Genomic DNA, 20,345 nt, shown 5'->3' on the forward strand with positions numbered 1-20,345 from the left:
TACATTTGAAACTGACTTCTTTAAAATGACAAAAAGGAAACAGGAAATTGTTAGGCTTTATAACTTCCTTCGACGCATAACGGACCCCCGATCCTTCCCCTTCGCTATGCTAAGCAGACCACCCACCGGAAACCGTACAAGGTTGTAAAATTTGCACCCTTGGGAAACATTTGCTACTAATAATCACCGCAGGCTAATATCTAATTTGCAGCGTATTTACTCCCAACAGCTTCTACTTTTACATTACATTACATTACAGGCATGTAGCAGACGCTCTTATCCAGAGCGACTTACACAACTATTGCATAGCATTTAGCCTACATTGCATCCATTTACACAGCTGGATATATAGTGAAGCAATGCAGGTTAAGTACCTTGCTCAAGGGTACAACGACAGTGTACCTACTCAGGAATCAAGCCTGTGACCGTTCAGGTTACAAGCCCAGTTACTTACCCATTAAACTACACTGCCGCCCATACAGTATTGATTTTGTATAGTATTGAAAAACGTTCCTCTCTTGAAGTCTTCTACAAATCGCCTCGTGATTAATAAGCAAATAATTTTAATAGTGAGTGTTCTCACAGTGAAATAGGAAATAGCATATTTAAAGTCACGCCCAAATATGTTGAGCAAGCCTCAAAACTTCCCACATCAAGAGGAAATACAAACACGTGCCTTTTTTTCTCATCAAAACACAACGCAGAAGTTATACACCTCCTACTCAGACACAAATGGACAGCTTTAATGAGAACCCTTTTAATTTAACCCTGCTTAAAATGATAGGTCCTCTCTGTCTCTGATCTTCTCAAGTCTTGCAAATGAAACTAATTTGTTGGAACACACATTTAAAAGGTAGACATAACTGTAATCTAAGCCTGATCACTAGCTCCACCCAAAAAAAGGTGTTATACGCCTTAAAAAACACAGGAAATATAGCATCGCTGTCTGAAAATAAATTTGTACAGTAATACACTCAGGCAAACAGCAGTCTGAACTCTAAACTCTGGGAGTAAATGCTTCCACACAGAGCGCCTGTACAAACAGCACAAACATTCATTTCTGGAACGAGTCTCAGACTACGAAAAGAACTGTAAGGCACAGAGAGCACGTCCAAACACTGCAAACGCTACGCATACGGTACTGCCTGCGGCTCGCTAACACGCTCACCCTATTAGTCGTCCACAGGGACACGGGGGCGAAGGGGGGGGGGGGACCGTTGCACCCGTGGCTGTATTTGCACAACAGCTCAGAGCTAATATTTACACTCATTCCACAGCAGGGAGTCCGCGTCTGGCAGGGGCAGGCGGGCGACAAGTGCGATCGCGGCTCGTGTGCGCTCTGTACTTGGAGACTCGCTCTCCAACCGGCTCTTTCCATCGCTCTCTCCCTCCATTCCCTGCCTTGTCAACAGGATCAGGAGAAAGCAAGCCCAGGGACACAGCTGCTTTTCGGCTGTAGTCCCTGGGCTGGGAGAAGCCTTGTCTCCGGTTAATTTAATCCAGGCTTCGGCGGTCGAACTCGGGCGATATCTGACCACGGCGGCCCGAGAAGCTGACCTTCTGAGCGCCTTTTTACGATTACGGCAGGGACAGTAAAAAAACCCCGCAGCTGCCTGAAATCAGCCGGACTGCTCGGTCAACCCAGACGCACGCTGTACGCAAAACATAACACCAACAGCGCCACGTCCTGCAAGAGGGGCTCACAGAACGGACGTCAAAACGCTTGAGGAGCAAATCCATTGATTTATTAACCCCTTCAAGTGCAAGATAACAAACATGTGATTGGAATGTTCTTAACTTAACTGAACATTCTGATGCTGATGTCACAATCACTACTGGTAACTGAAAGCAGTAGAGTTCTAGAACCCTGACATAGAATTCTGAAAAATAAACAAAAACCAAAAGAACTACAAGTACAACCTGACACATACAAAGCTGAAGGAACAGCAACACTGTATCAACTGCAATCTGAAACTGAACAGACACTTAATTTATAATTCATACAGCACAAATTATAATGAAAAAAAAACAAATAAAGTAGGCCTAACCTGAGGAACACAGGAGCTGCAGATTTTCGCTTGTCTGGGAACTGTCTCTTTAAGAGCGGGGTGAGAACACCTACCCCCACAGGCGTGCGGGGTCGAAGGAGCCGCCCTACAGGAAGTCCTCTCAGCGAAACGGTCTGCGGAGCTCTGGCCTCTGCCTGCCCTGCCGCGACTACCACTACGCTACAGGGGCCGAGACTCGACACGACGAAGCCCGTATCCCAGAGAGAGGGGGGAGAGAGAGGGGAGGGAGAGAGAGAGAGAGTCGGGGAAGAGAGAGTGACAGACAGAGAGAGAGGGAGTAGGGGAGACGGGGGGGGGGGGGGGGGCAGAGAGAGAGAGAGACAGCAAGCAAGCTCTCAGGCTGTCATAACACCCACTGCTGTGGACTAGCACTGTTCTCACACAAACACACCCACCCTCCTTTCTTAGCTCTCTCTCTCTGTCTCTCTCTCTAGCTCTCTCCTGCCCTCCCTCCCTCTCACCCCTTCTTGTTTGCTTTTCTTTTCTCAATGACCATTTTGCCCTCTTTCATACACATAAACACACACACACACGTACGCACGCACACGCACACACACACAAACTCACTTGTTCACCATGCATGCTGTATAGGCCTCGGTACCAACACACCAAACAGAAAGCTCTGTGCCTACTAAGACCAAAAAAATCATTACAGCCATACATGCATTCAGTTTTTCAGGCTCATTAACACTGTTTTTGTTGCTCTTATTTTATTCCTGCAAACTATTTATGTGCATGAATCCAGCCCTAAAAAAAAAAAAATAATAATCCTGGAAACAGCTTTTTCTTTAATTAGCCGCTCTGTGGAATGCATTCATATGGCATAATTATTTTCCCTGCATCTTTATTTAACATTCAAGTTGCTGGTTAGGGAGCTGGTCTTCTAATTGGATGGCTGCAGGTTCAAATCCCAGGTGTGTCTGTGAGCAAGGTAAGCTAAACTGTTTCAGTAAAGACCCAGCCGAGCATGGTGTCGTGCGCCTCTCAGCTACAAATGTGGTTCCAGAGCTGAGCAAAGTGTGCGTATCCGAAGGAGACCAGCGATTCAGGCCGGACTGAGGGACGACCCATTCATCGCCGTGGTAGCAGAGACATTCCATCATCCATTGGTCGCGAGAAGGCGTCAGAGCCTACTGACTTCAGCCGCACGTTTCATCCACCAATCACGCATCAGCTCACTGACGCCACGTGCCGATCGAGGTACCGCGCATGTATCGCTCCTTCCCTCTGCCGCCATTTTGGGAGAAAGAGAGTTTGAGGATTTTGAGGGGAAAGTTGATATCAGGGACGGACGAAAGAGTTGTCTTGCTTTTCTTTATTTGCTCTTCTCTGGGGCTGGCCAGATGAACTGGCTCATCCAGACGGGACTTTGTTCACATTTCAAAGGGACTTTTTACCTGAACAAACAGCGCTTCGCACTTTTGAAGGTGGACCGCGAGTTCAGTCAGAAGCACACGATCAAAACGCGATCAAAAGCCTATTGGCTTTTTCAAAAAAAAAAAAAAAAAAAAGTTTATTTTTTGCAGATTAAAACACGCCCTTAAGAAACATGGCCTTGAAATCACATAAAACAAAGACATGGCTTAATAAACAGTCTTATCCCTTCGAGAAACACAACTGAGGAAATTAAATAAACGTGTTGTCTAATTTTCTAATTAAGTACTTACTTGGCTCACAAAATATATTTAGCTGTTGCAGAGTCACAAAATGAAATCATTCCCCGATAATTAAGCAATATTTTACATCATGGGTTTAAAGTATTTTTTTTCACTGCAGTGACAACCAAGTGCGATTTGACATTTTTGGTGCATAGCGAGATTCAGCAGATAGCCGTATAGCAACCTAGCAGAGCAACAACACTGAAGCAGTCAACTCAGGTTTAATGATGTAAGATGGCCGATGACTCATCCAGCTAAGACACTGGGATCCAGTGTGTAGAAACCAACTCACTGACTGGTGTGGGAATCTAACCGTAACTGTCAGTGCTGATGGTGTTTAGCAGCATGGGAGGCACACAACTGGCCATAGCGCCCCCTGGTGGGGGGGGGGGGAGTTTTACCTGGCAGGACTGTCCTGGCCTCATCGCACAGGGGAAAGTTCTCCGGTCAGTTAGGTGCACACAGGTGCGCTTTATGTTTAGACACCGCTCCACAGAGGGAAAAGAGGCAGCTATTGCTCTGATGAAGGGTGTTAACGCAACGAGAGGAACCTAACAATACAAGCGCGTATAATAAAGATGAAATAGTCCTAGTTTTATGCAGCCATATGTAAGCTTGTATCATAAAAAATAACATACATGCCATAAAATCATACAGTCTTGAAGACTGAATAAACTAAAATGATAGCCGGCTATAAAAATATTACAGAATTCACTAAATTCAAACCAACAGTTATGGTCCATCTGCCAAAATATAACATTTTATGGGTTTGTTTCTGGCCATTGTCAGCAATAGCTCATGAGCTACTTATAAGCACAACAAACTTGACTTGCCACTGAGTTTGGCATTTAGTTACAACTAACATTTAAAAAAAAATTTTTTTTTAATTAAATGTGCTGATAAAATGCATTAGGAAACAGGCTTTGGCCGAAATACTGTAATTTGTGCTACATTTCCTTGCAGACCAAGTTGAGACAAATGCGGTGACAAGGGCATAATTCTGGTCAGCTTGGTGTAGCCTAGTTGGCCTAACGTAAACACAGAACCAGAGCACAGAACACTGGCTGTCATACCAAAAGTACCGAATAGAGAATTAGCATCGGCACAAAACGCTTGTGGTCTCACGAGTGGCAGGGAGAAAAAAATAACCGACAGAGCGGAGTTAGAACTGCGGGGAGACATAGCGTTATAGATCAGCAATCAAAAGCAATTCTCCAACACTGTCATTAATGAACCCGAGCTAATTTGCGCAACAATTCCAGCCATTTTAACGGAGATAAAGAACCGCGCTTTAATAGAGAACTCCAGCTGGCTGCCTTCTTTTTAAAACGAGGCTGACAAGGCGCGATCAACGGCTAACTCAAGTGAAGAGTTGCCTTCATTTCCTAGCAACGCGGCGGGATTTAATTAAACCGCAATATTAATAGGCTACAGTGCAACGCAACTGGCGGGAAATAAAAGAGCAAAATGTTCATAACGGGAACAGAAATAACGGTCTACAGTGCGTTGTTCTTATTGCTTTGGACAATGCTATATTGCTTCTGGGCCATACAACAATACGGAAAAAAATTATCTTTACAGCTTTGGCTATCAAAACACAGGCCGATAAAATCAACATTTAAACCGACTCCCTGCCTTTCCCAATACTCTGTCTGGCTTTGAAGAGACACGAGACATGGCGTTTGTATAAAATCTTTGATAACACTGTCCAGCGTGTCCTCACTCCGCAGGGTGTTGGAATCACACTTCAGCGTAATTACAGCAGATAGGCTCCACGCCGTCTCCTCTAATACGCTCTGAAGCCTTGGCAACTCCACGGTTTGTCAAGAGGTTTCGAGAGCTTGCCACCCCCCCACCCCCTCCTCCTCCTCCTCCTCCTCCTCCAAACCGTGCCGCAAATCCATGCCTTCTGCTGAACTGTGTCACCTCAGCACAATGCAGATGTAACGTGTGATTGATTTCACAGGGGGGTCAATATCCCAATGACGTGATTTACCCGGCTCTGCATGTCTCCCGCACCCATACACTCCCATGGGAGTGGCTCAACAACTAACTACACAAGTACCAAGAGCATACCGTTGTGCACCACGGGCTGTTTGATACAAAATAATCAACCGTTATCTTAAATATATACATCTGTGTGTATCCTATACATAACGATAAGACCTACAGCCCAACAAGGCCTGAAAATGCATTCAGCATATTCCAGAAATAAGTGTATTAACTGTATATATCAAGCACGTACCAAATCTTGGGAGGCAATTATCACTGGACTGTCTGTGCTTTTGCTGTTTAATTAGTTGTGCTTGTTTGTCTATTTTTGTCAGTGGATAAGAGGACCACAATGCAAACGGGTAATTGGCTTTTTTTGAGTGCTTATCCTCAATAGCTTTTTAAGGGTACATACTGTTAGCTCAGCTGCGAGATGTTTGCCCTGTTCTGGTGCTGACTGTGTTGCCATGTTTTTCTGTGTACATTTACAACAGGAATTGGAAAATGTTATGAATCTTCTCTGTGTAATTAAAGTTATGATGTACTTCTGTCTGAGATCGATTGTACACTGCCTTCTGGGGCAGGTCTCTTGCGTAAATGAGCTTAGAATATAAGTGAGTACCCCATTTAAATATCGACAAATTAAATTAAAAATAAACACCAATCAATCAATCAATCAATCAATCAAAGGGACTGATTCCCACAAGGTTAATTAACGAATGAATGCTGTGTCCAAACAAACACTTTGTACATTCTCTTAGAAGCGCAACATGTCTTTTTAGTGAGCTCTAACTTTGGCTGTTCGTTTATCATAAACGGTTTATGAAATGTGCTGCAGACCTTTAAATGGGGCCTCCTCAAACAAGTGTAAATATGAAAAGTTGAGACAAATAACAACCCTTGTCTGCAGTTGTATTGTCAGCACCTGCATCCATTTGTGACGGTTTGAGCAGCAACAGACAGAGGAAATCGGTGATTCAAATATCACCTCCAATGTTTATGTCTCAACAGGCATATCTTCTCACGGCAGTACCTACTAAGACTTGTTTAGGGCTGGCATTTTGTTATTTTGGCAGTTATGGGAACTTCATAAACACAGAAGATATATTGAGCGATGTTATTTTTATTGGTTTATATTTTTTTTATACTGGTAGGTTTTTTTTTTTTTTTAACTCTAACTCACTATTTTCAACTGGCATTGCCACATCTGAGGAATTTTAAGCCCAGACAAAAACCAGTTACACACCTCGGTGAGAGGAACAGGTATAAAGAATTGCACTTTGCGTGCTCAGCTTATGCAAATATATATATATAATTAAGTTAAATTAAAAACAAACACAGAATGAGGTGGCATGACCTACTTATGATTGCTTTTTTAAACGATGGATTACACAATTTCCACATGAAGCCCACGCTTGAGCTCTACACCCACTCTTACAATGGAGCCTCTCCAAGAACAGCGCCGCCCATTCTCAAAACACGACGAGAAAATGAAAACTCTCCAAAAAAAAAAAAACCAAAAAAAAAAAACCCCACAGAATAGAAAGCGCCGAGAAAAACAGCATCATTACAAAATAAACAATGACGGTCGTAATCACTGTGTTCTGTACGCAAGCATTCGGAATTATTCCCTGCTCGCTATTACAGACCCGAATACACAAATTATTACCTTAATTGCGCTTGTGCCCAGTATAAAAGCACTAAACGGTATGAATGAAAGAGGGAACGTTTTGTAACGAACCGCAGGTACAGCCGCGGAGGAAACGTTGGGGAAGGGAACGTCAGCAGGACGGCGTTTTAGCTCAGTGTTGCCGTGCCGTGATGACGCAAGAGGACAGAATCGCAGAGCTCGCGCAAGGCCGCTATAACTCAAGCCGATAGGCAGAGTTATTGAGGGCGGTCGCGTATTAGTGGAAAAAATTTATCCGGATTTGCCATTTATCTGGCCTCCGCCGCCACCATCACCGCCGCTGCTCGCCAGGAGGGCTGTAAAAAAGCCACTTTTACGCGATTCCAGATTAAGCATCCAGCACGGTTCGGATTGGCTTTTACGCGATGACGGCACAGGCTTTAATCTTCCGTGTCCGAACGGGACAGTGCCGGAACAATCGGAGAACACGTGATGACTCTGCCTCAGTATGCGATTTGCGCCATCGTACGCAATCAATTTAGGGTCTCATTTTTTCCATACATATGCCCTGCCCTGGTACGGACCTGACAAGTACAGAAGGGGAAAAAGTAGATGAGAGGAAGGCTAAAGCTCCAACACTCTCCCAAGATCCTACCGAGAGTAGCCTGATTTAAAATGGCTGTACTGCTGCACACCCATAAAGAACAATATATATTAAAAAAAACTGACTCCAAAAAAAAAAAAAAAAAACTGACGGAGCATGAAATTCATTCAAGTTTTTTTTACAACCCGCTTGAGGGGTTCATCTTATTCTAATCCCGTTTGCGATTGCCTGAGAAAATGACTGACTGGAATGAACCTGTCCACTCTGCCTGGGAAGTACAGTAGCTCAGTTTTAGTAGATAAACAGACCACACAGGCTTGTGCCAGGAGCACAAGTGCTATAGTATTATAGCATCTATTTTTAATGGTTGCGAAAGCAGCCTTCACACATAAAAGTGCAGTTATATCACCTGCACAAAAAAAGAGACAAATAGAAGGCTATTCATATTTATGAAATGGTTTATAATAGGGGTAGGCAGATACAAGTAAATTAAACAGAAACAAAACTGAAATTAAAAGAAAGTTTAAAGTTTAGACTTGGTGACCTAATTTAATCATGGGCAATTTTTGGAATCATTGTCCAAAAGAAGACGCACATATCTGCAATGGTGGAAATTCTTTTGCTTTCTGTGCCGTATTCGGAAAGATTTTTCATCTCTGTGCCAAAAACTCCCCTTGGCATTAATGTGGTACTGTTTTCTGGCTCAACATATTCCCTACTGGCATGTGCAGAAGAACAAGCCGGAAGAACGGGTTCAAATCCTGGAATCGAGCGAAGCGGGAGTGACGTCAAGTCGAGCGTGCACACCTGCTGGGGGTCGCAAACGAACCGTGATGTCCTCAAGGAATTTGTGTGCTGGCTGAGGGAAATCGATTTATTTTGGACTGCATCAGGGTTTGAATTTGTTGGACGTTTCTCTCTCTGCAACGGCTCTGAATGTTTAGAGTCACTGGCTATTTACGGCCTTTGACTGCGCCGTGTCTACTTGGCCAGTGGTTGGTGGTCATTTTTCCCACGGCGAGCAGGAACTGGGGCCGTGGTCTATGCGTGGCAAATTGTGGTCACTCACTCACTCACAACCTTTGAGGGAGGTTTGGTGGGACGCATGCGCAGGTGGTGCTTCGTTTAGTAGGTGGTACGGCACCACATTTTTTATTTGTATTTTTTTTTTTTAGCTGTCCAGTCTTCCTCCTGTACGTTTCAGGCATTCTGATGGCATTCTCTACTCTCCAAAAACCCAGCGGGTCACTGCAACAAGGCCCCTGCCATGTTCCGTGATTAATGTGTGACGCATCCCTGAACCCTCAGCATAGCAGCTCGCCGTGTTGGGGAGACGTCCATCTCCAGGCCCACAAATCTGCAGCAGACAGGCGAGGTACTGGGAATATCGTATCCAGCGGAATACCAAATGCGCCATCTCCTTTTGCACCGCTGAAGTGGGAGTTTTATCAGTCAGGTCTGAACCTTCACCCATTATTTCGTTCTTCAGGAGTGCTGTGTAGCGCAACGTCCTGCTTTGGACAATTCTGGGAAACCTTTTTATCGACTCTCACGAGTTTTTCAACTCGTAATCGCTTGGCTAAATGCCACTTGCCGATGCCACAAAATGTGGGCATTACCGGGGTAAATGGACTGCATTTGGCATCAAGAATTATTTTGAGGGTGTCCTGGTGTGCTTTCAGACATGAAACCTGCATTATACGAGAGAGCATCGTCACATCGCTGAAATTCGCTTCGGAAGTCCAGCAGACGTTTTTGTGATGTCCCTCCAATCTGATGTCATTTATTTTCCTTAGAAAAACCAAAAAAAAACTTTAAAAAAAAAACATAAAAAACATAAATTGCCAGTGCCATCTGTTGGCTCGCCTGTGACCAGTTTTCTTAATGTGCGACAGCAGCCTGCACACATACTGTGGCCTAAGCTGCTTAGCGAGGGGTGGAGGTTGCACAGCCATTATTAAATGCATTATTACGTTGAGGAAATGCAATTAGCCAAGCAATAAGCGAAAACTGGGGATGTGCAGCTTTTCATAGAGGAATGTTTGCACTGTTAATCTGCTCACATTTCAGTGGTTCTTCTGACTCATTTTATGTTTTAGTGCAGGGATGGGAAAGGAAAGAAGCTGGTTTTAATTCCAACATTACATTATAGCCATTACATTACAGGCATTTAGCAGACGCGCTTATCCACAGTGTCTTACACATGTTTTTATACAGCATCCATTTACACAGCTGGACATAGTACCCTTAAGCAGATTAAGACTGGCTATGCAACCGAAAGGTTGCAGGTTCAGTTCCCAGGTAGGACGCAGTTCTTGCACCACTGAGCAAGGTACTTAACCCGCTCAAGGGTACAACTGCAGTGTCCTGCTCTTTATTGTTTAATTATCCCAATGACTAAACATAATTGGGACATTTTCTCAGTTTTTAAAGAGCTCGCGAATGGAGGCCGTAGACATCCTGCGACGCAGTATGAAATGTTTTACTGCGGTCTTATCTACAAGTGAACCAACGCTGTATGAGGTGATTAGCAAATTATGCCAAAGTACAGTCAGAATGCACTGGCATCCAGGAAAGCACCACCAGGGAATGTCCTGGCTCTATATCACAGCCTCAAGTTGGAGCCCTACCTAAACAATAATGTGGCTGTCATAAATGCCAATAATAATACATTTTATTTACATAGTGCTTTTCCAAGTGCTCAAACACAAGATAGTCGCTCTCCATCAGCTCATTAGCAAAGCGCACACCCAAAGTTAGCTGGAGTTATGCCACATTTGAGTGAGGAGCTTGGCAGGCTCTATAGGAGCCTAACACTTGAGGTTATTAAGGACCCTGAGTGCAACATGAGATACTGTTTAACCCTTTGAAGAGCAGGTTTTCTGGAATGTTCTTTTTTCAAAATTCAAAAGCCAGTGTTCTAGCACTCCACTGCTTTCCATTAGCAGTGATGATTGTTATGTCAGCATTAGAACGTTCAGTTAAGAACATTCTATTCACATATTTGTGATCTTGCACCTTAAAGAGACAAAGGCTCTTCTGACCGCTCCTTGCTGCTCACGAATGGAAACCTGAACAGGCTGTTCTTGGACAGAGTCCCAGCTGCTCGAATTCAGTGTGGCCTTATCTTATCTTGTGTAGCAATAGGCCTTCCACACAAAAGAGGCAACGCTGCAATGCGAGATACTCCAAAGTAAACACAACAAAAACTACCCTATAGCTAAAACAGTACCGTGTAACTGTTAAATATCAACACTGTATCAGAGCGTGAGGAAAATGTTTCACATAAATTACATTCCCCGGGGAATTTCAAGCAGTGTCATTATACAAATTTAACTGACAAGACTGCCGCCAGCTGTGCGCTCTGTTACTTTTAAAAAACATATTTGTGTTGCTGTCAGTGAACCCCACGCGGGAGCGAAGCCTTAGGAGTTATCATTTTGGCAATCAGGAGTTATAATTACGCTCCCACCCTCCGTAAAGAAACCGACGCGGATTACCACTGAGAAGCAGATTATGACAGCCCAGTTTCTGCGGAGGAAGAAGCACCTGATAGCCAGCCGGCACGTCCTGGAGTTATGAGAAATGCACACGATTCAAATGCAGATGAAGGGGGGCGTCAGTAATAATTTTCGTAGGAGCTCCGCGCTATCGACCGATGTCCCTGCTGCCGTGGGACTACGAAACAGAGGAGGCCAAGACAACCGCATGCCACTATGCTAATCCACTGTGCCTGTCTCCTTCTCATGCTGCTGGCCTTCATGAGCAAAATATGGACAGCTTGAAAAAGCATGAACAAGCATTTGGGAAGACCTACTGAGGACAACCGACCTCTGTTAATCTGATGAAGGACAAATAAGAAGGTTAGACCATACTGCTAAGTGACTATATATCTTACTGACCTTTTACAAGATTACATTTTTACCATCAAGTCACTTCTTTAGTCACCCTGCATAGGTGAAACTCATCAAACAGTCATAGAGATGTGAGCCAAAAGCATTGCTGGCTCGCATTTAGTGGATAAAAATGTCTATCATTGACTGAAGAGTGTCTTCACTGCATTTATCCATGACAGAAATGGAGCCGCAGCTCTATCGCATTATTTTATCACTAATTCTCATTCCTTCAGCTGAGGTCAGTAGGATACTGGTGACCTCCGAGAGCTTTTCCCTTGGCACTGAAGCCACTGTCTCCTTACAACAGCTTGTCAGAAGACAGAAGGCCGACCAAAGCACAGCCAGAGGGGGACAGATTCCGAGCCGTCCTTGGCGTATAACCTGGCCACAGTGTCAGGGGTCCTGGTGTTAATACCGCTTACTCTCCTTCTGACCCAGTGACTCACGCTGGGACTCACAGCAATGGCCTCATTACGTCTGTGGTGTCAGCCCAGGGCAAAGGACAAAACAACGAGCAGGTACAAGCAATCTGACCGTCAGCCAGAAGCTTCCGGAATGAGTTAAAGGGGGGAAAGGAACTCTGCGGTTCAGGACCCGTCGAGCGTGAAAGCGAGGTTTTGCTTAATGGCTGGAGTGTGTAGTTCTGCTGAGTACAGTAGACACCGAGTAGAGCTGCTTCCCACGTTACGGGACGGAAGGAACGAGGTGAGGCGGAATCCGCTCGACGCTTCTCTTCTCAGCAGAACTTGTACTCGTTCCACCCATTGAGCAAGGCCTTCTTTGGAAGCGTGACAGGTCGGGCAGAGCAGCTGCATTTTAAGACGAGCCCTGTTAAGCAACCGGCCCGAAGAGGCCGTTCCCAAGCCCTTGAGCAACAGCCTCTAACCCCGCCGACCCGCCGATCCCGCGTGCTGTTCCACAGCCCTTAGGCGCCGAGCAATTCCTTTCAATTCTTTTAGTTATTCTGACACTTCAAAGCCAGTCTACATCTGAAATCGGCCAGTGTGCGTTCAACCTTCAAAAAAAGCGCGCGCATGCAGTGTGAACACATAAGCTGCCTAGTCCATCCGTTATATATTTGTACGGGGTGTCTGTCCTGAACCGCGAGATGCTTTTACACTCACCGAAGTTCTGTCGGGTTCCACCTGGATCTGGGACTCAGCACAGGGCTCCATGCCTTCCGAGGGTCCGCTCCAACGTCCCGTTCCCCAGCATCAGGCGAAGGCCCGCATGCCGGTCAACTCGATCTCAGACCTGTCAGAGGCACATAGGCACACCCGATCAACACCAAAACATGCCAGGCACGCTCAATCAAAAACCGAATGCATCAAACGCATTCATTCAACACCACGGCACGGCATGAATAAACCACCTTGGATGAATTCATAAAATCTTCACTGTGAGCCGCCCTCACTCGGATACAGACGGCACCTGATTCTGAGATGACTACAGGATGAGGGTGTGGGGTGGAGTGAAGTGGGGGGGGGGGGGGTTGGCATATAGCTGCTTGGCTTTGAAGAGCACGAGGCATGTTCAATCGACACGAGACAACAGCAGGCTCGCTCAATCTAGACCAAAGCACACGATGCCAAAAACGACACATTCAAAGCCAAAGCAGAGCAGAACGTGCCAGAGCACGCCAAGGACGCACAGACAGCGCATACTGAGCGTGCTCACAGGCTACGTCTGAACCCTGCCTGTCAACCTTTCCCTGGGCCCCTTACCCAACTTGGACCAGCCCCAAAAAATCTCCCATGTGAGGGTCTCAACACCCCCCCAATTCTGAGCGGACCACTCGAGGACGGGGCATGGGCCGCGGCCGCTAGCTGCCTCAAAGTGCGCCAGACACATCCAATCAACACCAGATCACAGCAGGCACACTCAATCAACATCAGAGAACGTGGGTTTCACTCAATCAGAAGCGGGAGCACGCCAGGCACACTCAATCAACGCCGCAGCGCAACAGGGGCACAGTCAATCACCGTCAGACCACAGCAGGGAAACTTAATCAGCTCCAGAGCAGACCAGGCAGACTCAAACAGTAACAGAGCACGCCAGGAAAATTCAATCAAACCGAATGATGCAGAGACCAGGAGCAAAAAGTCAGTTTAGCGCCAGGCTTCTGGTTACGTAGACAGGATACTGAAAAAAGGACTCACTGAAACATGTCCTGTAATCAGACCTGTTTGAACATGTAATCAAACTGCAATGTTCAAGCGATTTCGCCACAGATCTAATGCGTAATTAAAACTGGGCCACAGTACCTTTAGGCAACATTTTATAGCGAAAAGTGAACAAATTTCTTCTCTTTTGACATTCGTTCGAGCTCAGCTTTTGGAAAAAGTGACGGCTCTACTCTGGCTCTACATTCTGCCAGTCGGGTGATGGCTGTCGAAAGCTACAATAACTAGAGCAGGAAAGGACACCTTCCACTGATGTCAGAAATGGACAAGGAAGGGGACTCTCCCACAGTAACTTCAAACGTGACTAAACTTCACCTGATAATAAGGGATACTGCACCTTGTGAGGCATGGCTGCATTTAGGCTAACTGCGGCTACGTGTCTATGCAGGCTCTCAGGTCTTCCTGAAAAATGACACGGTAAATGTGCTCATGGGATACGTGACACAACAGCAGGCTATGAGACCAAAGTAGTCTAACACAGCACACTGGATGAGCATGGTTATGTTCATGCCACATTTATAGATGCTCACAAACATTAGCATGAAAAAGATGAGGGAAAAAACACATGGAAAATTATTTATGTATAGACCTATATCACCATGTTATGTATGAATTTGATTCTTTAATCATTTTATTACTATTAGTTTTGGCTATAGATAAAACGTTTTAGCATTTTTATAATATTACAAACAAGAAAATTCTACACTGTCGTTCACAATCTCACAGTGAGTTACATTGGAGGGGGAAGGCTCATATCGACCACCACTAATACGTCACTCACCTTGTGATGCAGAATGGCCATTTTGAGTCACAAAGCTCACCGCCACATCACTGTATGAAATTGTGCAGCATAACTGTACAGAAAATGCTTTCAGTGTAAAATCAAAATTCACACAAGACTATCTTTTCTGAAATCAGACATTTCACAATTAATTCAAAATCACACACACTATAAACCATCAGGCTAGCAGTCTGTTGTCTCGGAGGCTGTAACATCATGTACAATTCAGTGACAGTCTCAATATCATTCGGCAAAAAGACTGTCCCCATAGACAACTGTTCTCACTCATCTACCACTGCTTCACAGAACTGTTATAAAAATTGAATCAGGGAAACATGACTATATAGCCTTTAAACAATATTAACGAATATGAGATTACGCACAGAAACCTTTTGCAAAGCACAATGACTTTAACCCTTTAAGGTTTAAGATTCCAAATATGTGATCAGAATGTTCTTAGCTGAACACTCTAATGCTAATTTAACAGTCACTACTGGTGACTGAAAGCAATGGAGTTCTAGAGCACTGACCTGAAATTTGGAAAAAAAACCTGCCAAAGGAACCTACTCTGCAGGGGGTTAATGCGAATAGTCTCACCAGTGTCCGTAGAGAAAATAATGTTGCCTATATTTCTCTGTGTTCAGAACAGAGCGGCCATGTTTGACGGTGGCCTTGAATAAGGAGGCTGTGCTATTTGGACACACTCCATCACGGTGACCCGAGCACAGTTTAAGGCACAATAGTCAAGTCTTTGAAAACCATAAAAAGCCCACTTGAGATAAACGCTGAGAAGAAAACCATCGTCGCCGTGGACAAATGACACATTTTAAAAAATAAGGTTTGTGTCATTCAAAATGGCTAGAGTGTAGCGTATCCCCAGTGATTCATTACCATTGCTCGAACCCTGAGAGGATTTTAAAGATGTGACTACGGTGTGTGGTACAGCTGCCACAGCTGTGCTACCCGACATCTTTATGAGCACCTAACAACCACAAGCACAGACACTCATCACGTTTTCTTCGAGGCATTATCGCGTTAGCGTCGTCTCAGTAAGTTATTGCCCCCCCTCTGCATACAGCTCTGATGATAAACCGACTTTTGAGCCTTAGGGCTTTATCTACAGTCATTCAAAATCTGAGCTATTTCAAAAGGGCTCCCGACTCGAATAACACAAATAATAGGACATTAAGAATAAAAATAAAGACCCTCCTAGCAGGTAGCAGACACACTGAAATACTGTCTGGCCTGTGGGAAGGCTCAGGCAAAAACAGCCCTCCACAGCATCTCCCACATCAGCACGTGAAAAGGACGTAGTCATAATCACAGTCATAAACAGCTCATAATCATGCCCAATTATCACCGCAGTTGAGCTCCATATCGGCCAATTCAAGCTACTTTATGTGGCCTTTTATCCTTTTATGCCCAGTAATCTCTCCAGCTCAAGGGCACCTGCTAAATAAATACAACAAACAAAAACTAATAATCTCACGTAATCTGTTGCTACATTTAAAATTCAACAGACGCTCAGTAAAATCCCCGTTTTGGGTAAGGTAATAAAAAGATTATACCAGAATATTATGCAACTGCCAATCATGCTAATATTAAAACCTGTCTTGTGTTCAGTGTGTCAGAAAATGCTTTTTGGGTCATTTATAATGTTGAACTGTCTTTTAGACTACTGCCATTGATGAATATAAACTAGCAAACATGATAACTATACTTAAAATTAGGGGCAGAGGCTATGAATTGAATTGAAACCACTGCCTTCCGTCTCTTTGAACAACCCTGAAATCTGACACAGAACCTTGCAGACCCAAAAAGCTTGTTGCTTTGCGCACCAGATCTACTCTGAAAGCAGCCTTCATAAAAAAAAAAAAAACCCCCCCATTTAAATGGGGAGCAGACGATGCTCTGATTAGAAACGTGCATTAGACAGATGAGTCTGGACAACAGCATGAGCCCCAGGGGGCTAGCTTTGAGATCGCTGGCACCACGCATGGAAAAAGCAAGCTACTGTTGTGCAAGGGAAGCTAATTATGCGTGAGTACAAAAAAACACCAGTGACAACCCGAGAATCTGTTTTGATAGTTAAAGGGGTGGAAAAACCAGTGTGTATTTGTAATAAATCTAGAAACGGCTAAATGTTGACTTGCGAGCGGTGTGCACAACAATCTTCTTGGCCGTGAATAAGCATTAAATTAACCACCGCCAAGTATTCACCTCAAAGACGGGGTGAGGAAGAGCTCACGTCAGATCGAGCTGCTCGTGGAGCTCTCCTTGATTTGTGGACCCATCTCTCTTCTGAACACTGAGACGAAGAGAAGCACAAGCACTTAACGGGGGACACTCGGCTGTGGTCGCTGAAGGAGTGCAGCTCCAGGAGAATGATCTCAGATCCACACCTCCCGTTGGGTGGGAGTAAAGGGCTTATTATAAAAACAGCGCTGGGGGAAAACACACTGTACCCCACCATGACGGAGTTCTGAGAGTTCTCCCAGTTCGCCACAGAATTCCCCCGCTGCCATTAACACCGTTAAAAACCTGAGGCGCTACAGACACAGCGCAATGTCCGAGAGACGGACAGAGAAAAAAAAAAAAACCAACAGGAAGCCATGTCATTTTTATTTTTATTTTTTTTTACTGAGAGCAGCAGAGGTTGAAGTCACACCACGCCAACGGATGTGATAAAGCACGACACGAACCGTAGCGAGAAAGAGGATGTTACTGTTTATCACACTGCACACAGCAGAGAGATCAGATCGGTCTTTTCCATCTGCGGCCTGTTTTATGTATAAATTCTCCTCTGGCAGGAGGAAGAAAATCCCATTTTATCCTACAGAAAGGCCATTAAGCCCTTCGTAATGACCGACAATGGAAAACCCAGGACCGGCGTCGTTCCATTAAACAAACAAGGCCCTATATGCTAAGTGGACTAACGTGCGCAGAGAACACATCAGGCGCCAGTAAAATTCTCAGAAGGCTGAGCAATAAGTTCAGAACTACATCTCTCTACTTCCATTACTACACCGCATTACCACATTGCCCAGTGTCTATAACATGATGATTCTGGACTTTATCACTCTTTTTTTTGGTAAATGGTAAATGGACTGCATTTATATAGCGCTTTTATCCAAAGCGCTTTACAATTGATGCTTCTCATTCACCCATTCACACACGCACTCACACACCAACGCTGAAAGGCTGCAATGCAAGGTAACAATCAGCTCGTTGGGAGCAATTAGGGGTGGGGGATCGAACCGGCAACCCTCCGACTGCCAGACAACCGCTCTTACCTCCTGAGCTATGTCGCCCCCTTTTTATCCACTCATAAAGGTGGCCTGAGAGCCTGGATGCACGTCAGTCATAGATCCTCAAAGACAGGTTCTGCGTTTTGCGTGTTCAAGAAGTTCCCCCAACTTGCCCCCAAGGGGGCGGAGCCTAGGAGAGCCAGGTCAGGTCTGGGCCAGTCAACTGAGCAGAACGAACATCGTTGCCGTCGGCGAGGGACGCCCGTCATTTCAGCATCATTTAAGGGTGTTAAGGTCTGGCAGTTGGCCGACGCTCCATGATTGGTCCCGGCCTGAATCACCTCTGTTCACCGTGGCACGAGAAAGAAGGAAGAGAACCTCCTATTTTTAAAACCACAGAGGTGTCGGGAGTGGAAAGGTATTTATAAACCTGCCTCCGGTACAGTCAGATCTGGCGATAGCAACACGCTATTACGCACGGCTCCACAGAAAGACATGCTGGCAGACATTCGGCGAAGCTAACAGTGAGCGAGTGTTTCTCAAACACAAGGGCGTTTTGGCCCGGCGTTCGCGGCGAACGGCAAACACCGAAGATCCAGAGGCGTGACGAGACAAGTCGACCGCGAGGTCGCCAATCAATTAGGCCGACTTGAAAGGAGTGTTTAGACGCTTTTAAATGAACTACGCTACTTTGCCTCATCGGTATGCACAAAGGCGAGCCTAATATCCGTTCGTTAGAACAACACGGCCTATTTAATTTAAGTGATTGGCCTAAAAGCACGACTGAATGTACACTAAATGCATCGGGCTCATGCGGTGTGGTGATTCACTGGTTACATGAAAAGAAGCCTTGCTTAGGAGGAGGCTTTGATTACATGAATACTTGATTTTGGGAGCCATAGAATACATTCGAATACTAAATAAATTTTTTTTAAAAAGCACATTGCTAAGACTGAATATTTTATCCTTTGATATTAGAAAGAACAATATTAGGGACGTGTGTTTTTGACTCAGACGTTGATCAGTGAACGACTGGAATCGTAAAATGGCCGCTGGTGCCGCAGGCCAAGGTTGCGACGCCAGTAACGTTCGGCCACCCTTTAAATCCTCGCTGCAAGGGCCTAAGAATAGATCTTGCCGAGCAACAGACGCAGGGCCGGCCTCAGAGACAACACAAACAGCGCAGGGGCGCGAAGCGTTAACCTCAGAGCGATCTCAGCGTGACAGGACCTGAAGCTGAAGAGCATGAAATTTATTTATAGTCCCCAACACATATGCAGGGGTGCGATACGGCCTGGATGCGGGGGGGGGGGGGTGAGATGGAATCCGTGACTTATTTTCTCGATCAATAATCAGGACGTTTTTTTTTTGTTTGTTTGTTTCCCTCCCCCCCCCACCCCTCACACAGACGGAGATCAAAACCTCGAGCCTGGTTTCCGATACGACGCATCGATCCAGCAAAGACGTAAGGCCCCGCGAATGTTAAACGCGGAGATCGACTCCTGGCGGCAAGCTCAATCCCTGATATCGAGTGCCGATGTGGACTGGGTAGCACGCGGTACACGTCTCAGAAACGAACAGCTTCCCAGGAAATCCAATAGTTTTCATTAATGTTCACAAGCTGCAATGAAGCGGCAGGATATCTGATCAGCAATCACGTGCGCTAGGAAACCAGCCGGTGTAAAAACTGTAAATCACCTGAAATTGTACCTGTGCACATCCACTGAAGATGGCATCTAGGCTATGTCACGGGCAGTGCTGGGTTGTATCGGATAATGTTATCTGGATTACATAATCGGATTACAAAAATGAAGTAACTCTTATCAGCCCAGGATGCATAATCTGATTACAGTTACTTTTCTACAGATTACATGAGTAGATTTTGGATTACTTCGACATACAATGTGTACTACACACACACACACACAGTCTTATCAGAAACATACAAACTAATGCAGGCACAATATAGGCCTATTTGGCTACTGAAACAGGAACAACTCATTAAGTAATCTAGGTTACACCTTTTCAGTACTTCAACAGATTACGTTACCAATTGAAATTTTAGTCATCTCATTTTTAAATCAGCACCAGATCACATTTTCCAAGTAATCCACCCAACAGTGTTCATGGGACTGCTTTCTGGAACATACAGCTGTGTCCAACTGTACATGAAGCCTGTTAAGACCCAGACTGCCCTGCTGGGCGCAATGGCTGGCACTGGTGGCGCGCAGAACGGATGCCCGTTGACACTGATGTCACAGAGCTAACTGAATAACACTGAATG

The 20,345-nt window shown here is 45.1% G+C and overlaps 1 protein-coding gene across 3 annotated transcripts in view; it reads right to left on the reverse strand.

The window, feature by feature from the left end:
- Window positions 1-20,345, reverse strand: part of osbpl8 (oxysterol binding protein-like 8) — an 87,832-nt gene that overhangs the window by 56,716 nt on the left and 10,771 nt on the right. Inside the window, exon 2 of one of the 3 annotated variants that reach the window (XM_064342413.1) lies at window positions 12,974-13,103. Coding sequence is in view for 2 of the 3 variants with exons in the window: in XM_064342411.1 (XP_064198481.1) it covers window positions 455-458 (4 nt within the window). In the remaining variant the exon portion in view is untranslated. Of the gene's footprint in view, window positions 1-454; window positions 856-12,973; window positions 13,104-20,345 lie in introns of those variants that run through there. The other 2 variants (XM_064342411.1, XM_064342415.1) reach the window with 2 other exon arrangements.

Source organism: Anguilla rostrata, chromosome 7 (genome assembly GCF_018555375.3).
Source record: "Anguilla rostrata isolate EN2019 chromosome 7, ASM1855537v3, whole genome shotgun sequence".
Lineage (NCBI taxonomy): Eukaryota > Metazoa > Chordata > Actinopteri > Anguilliformes > Anguillidae > Anguilla > Anguilla rostrata.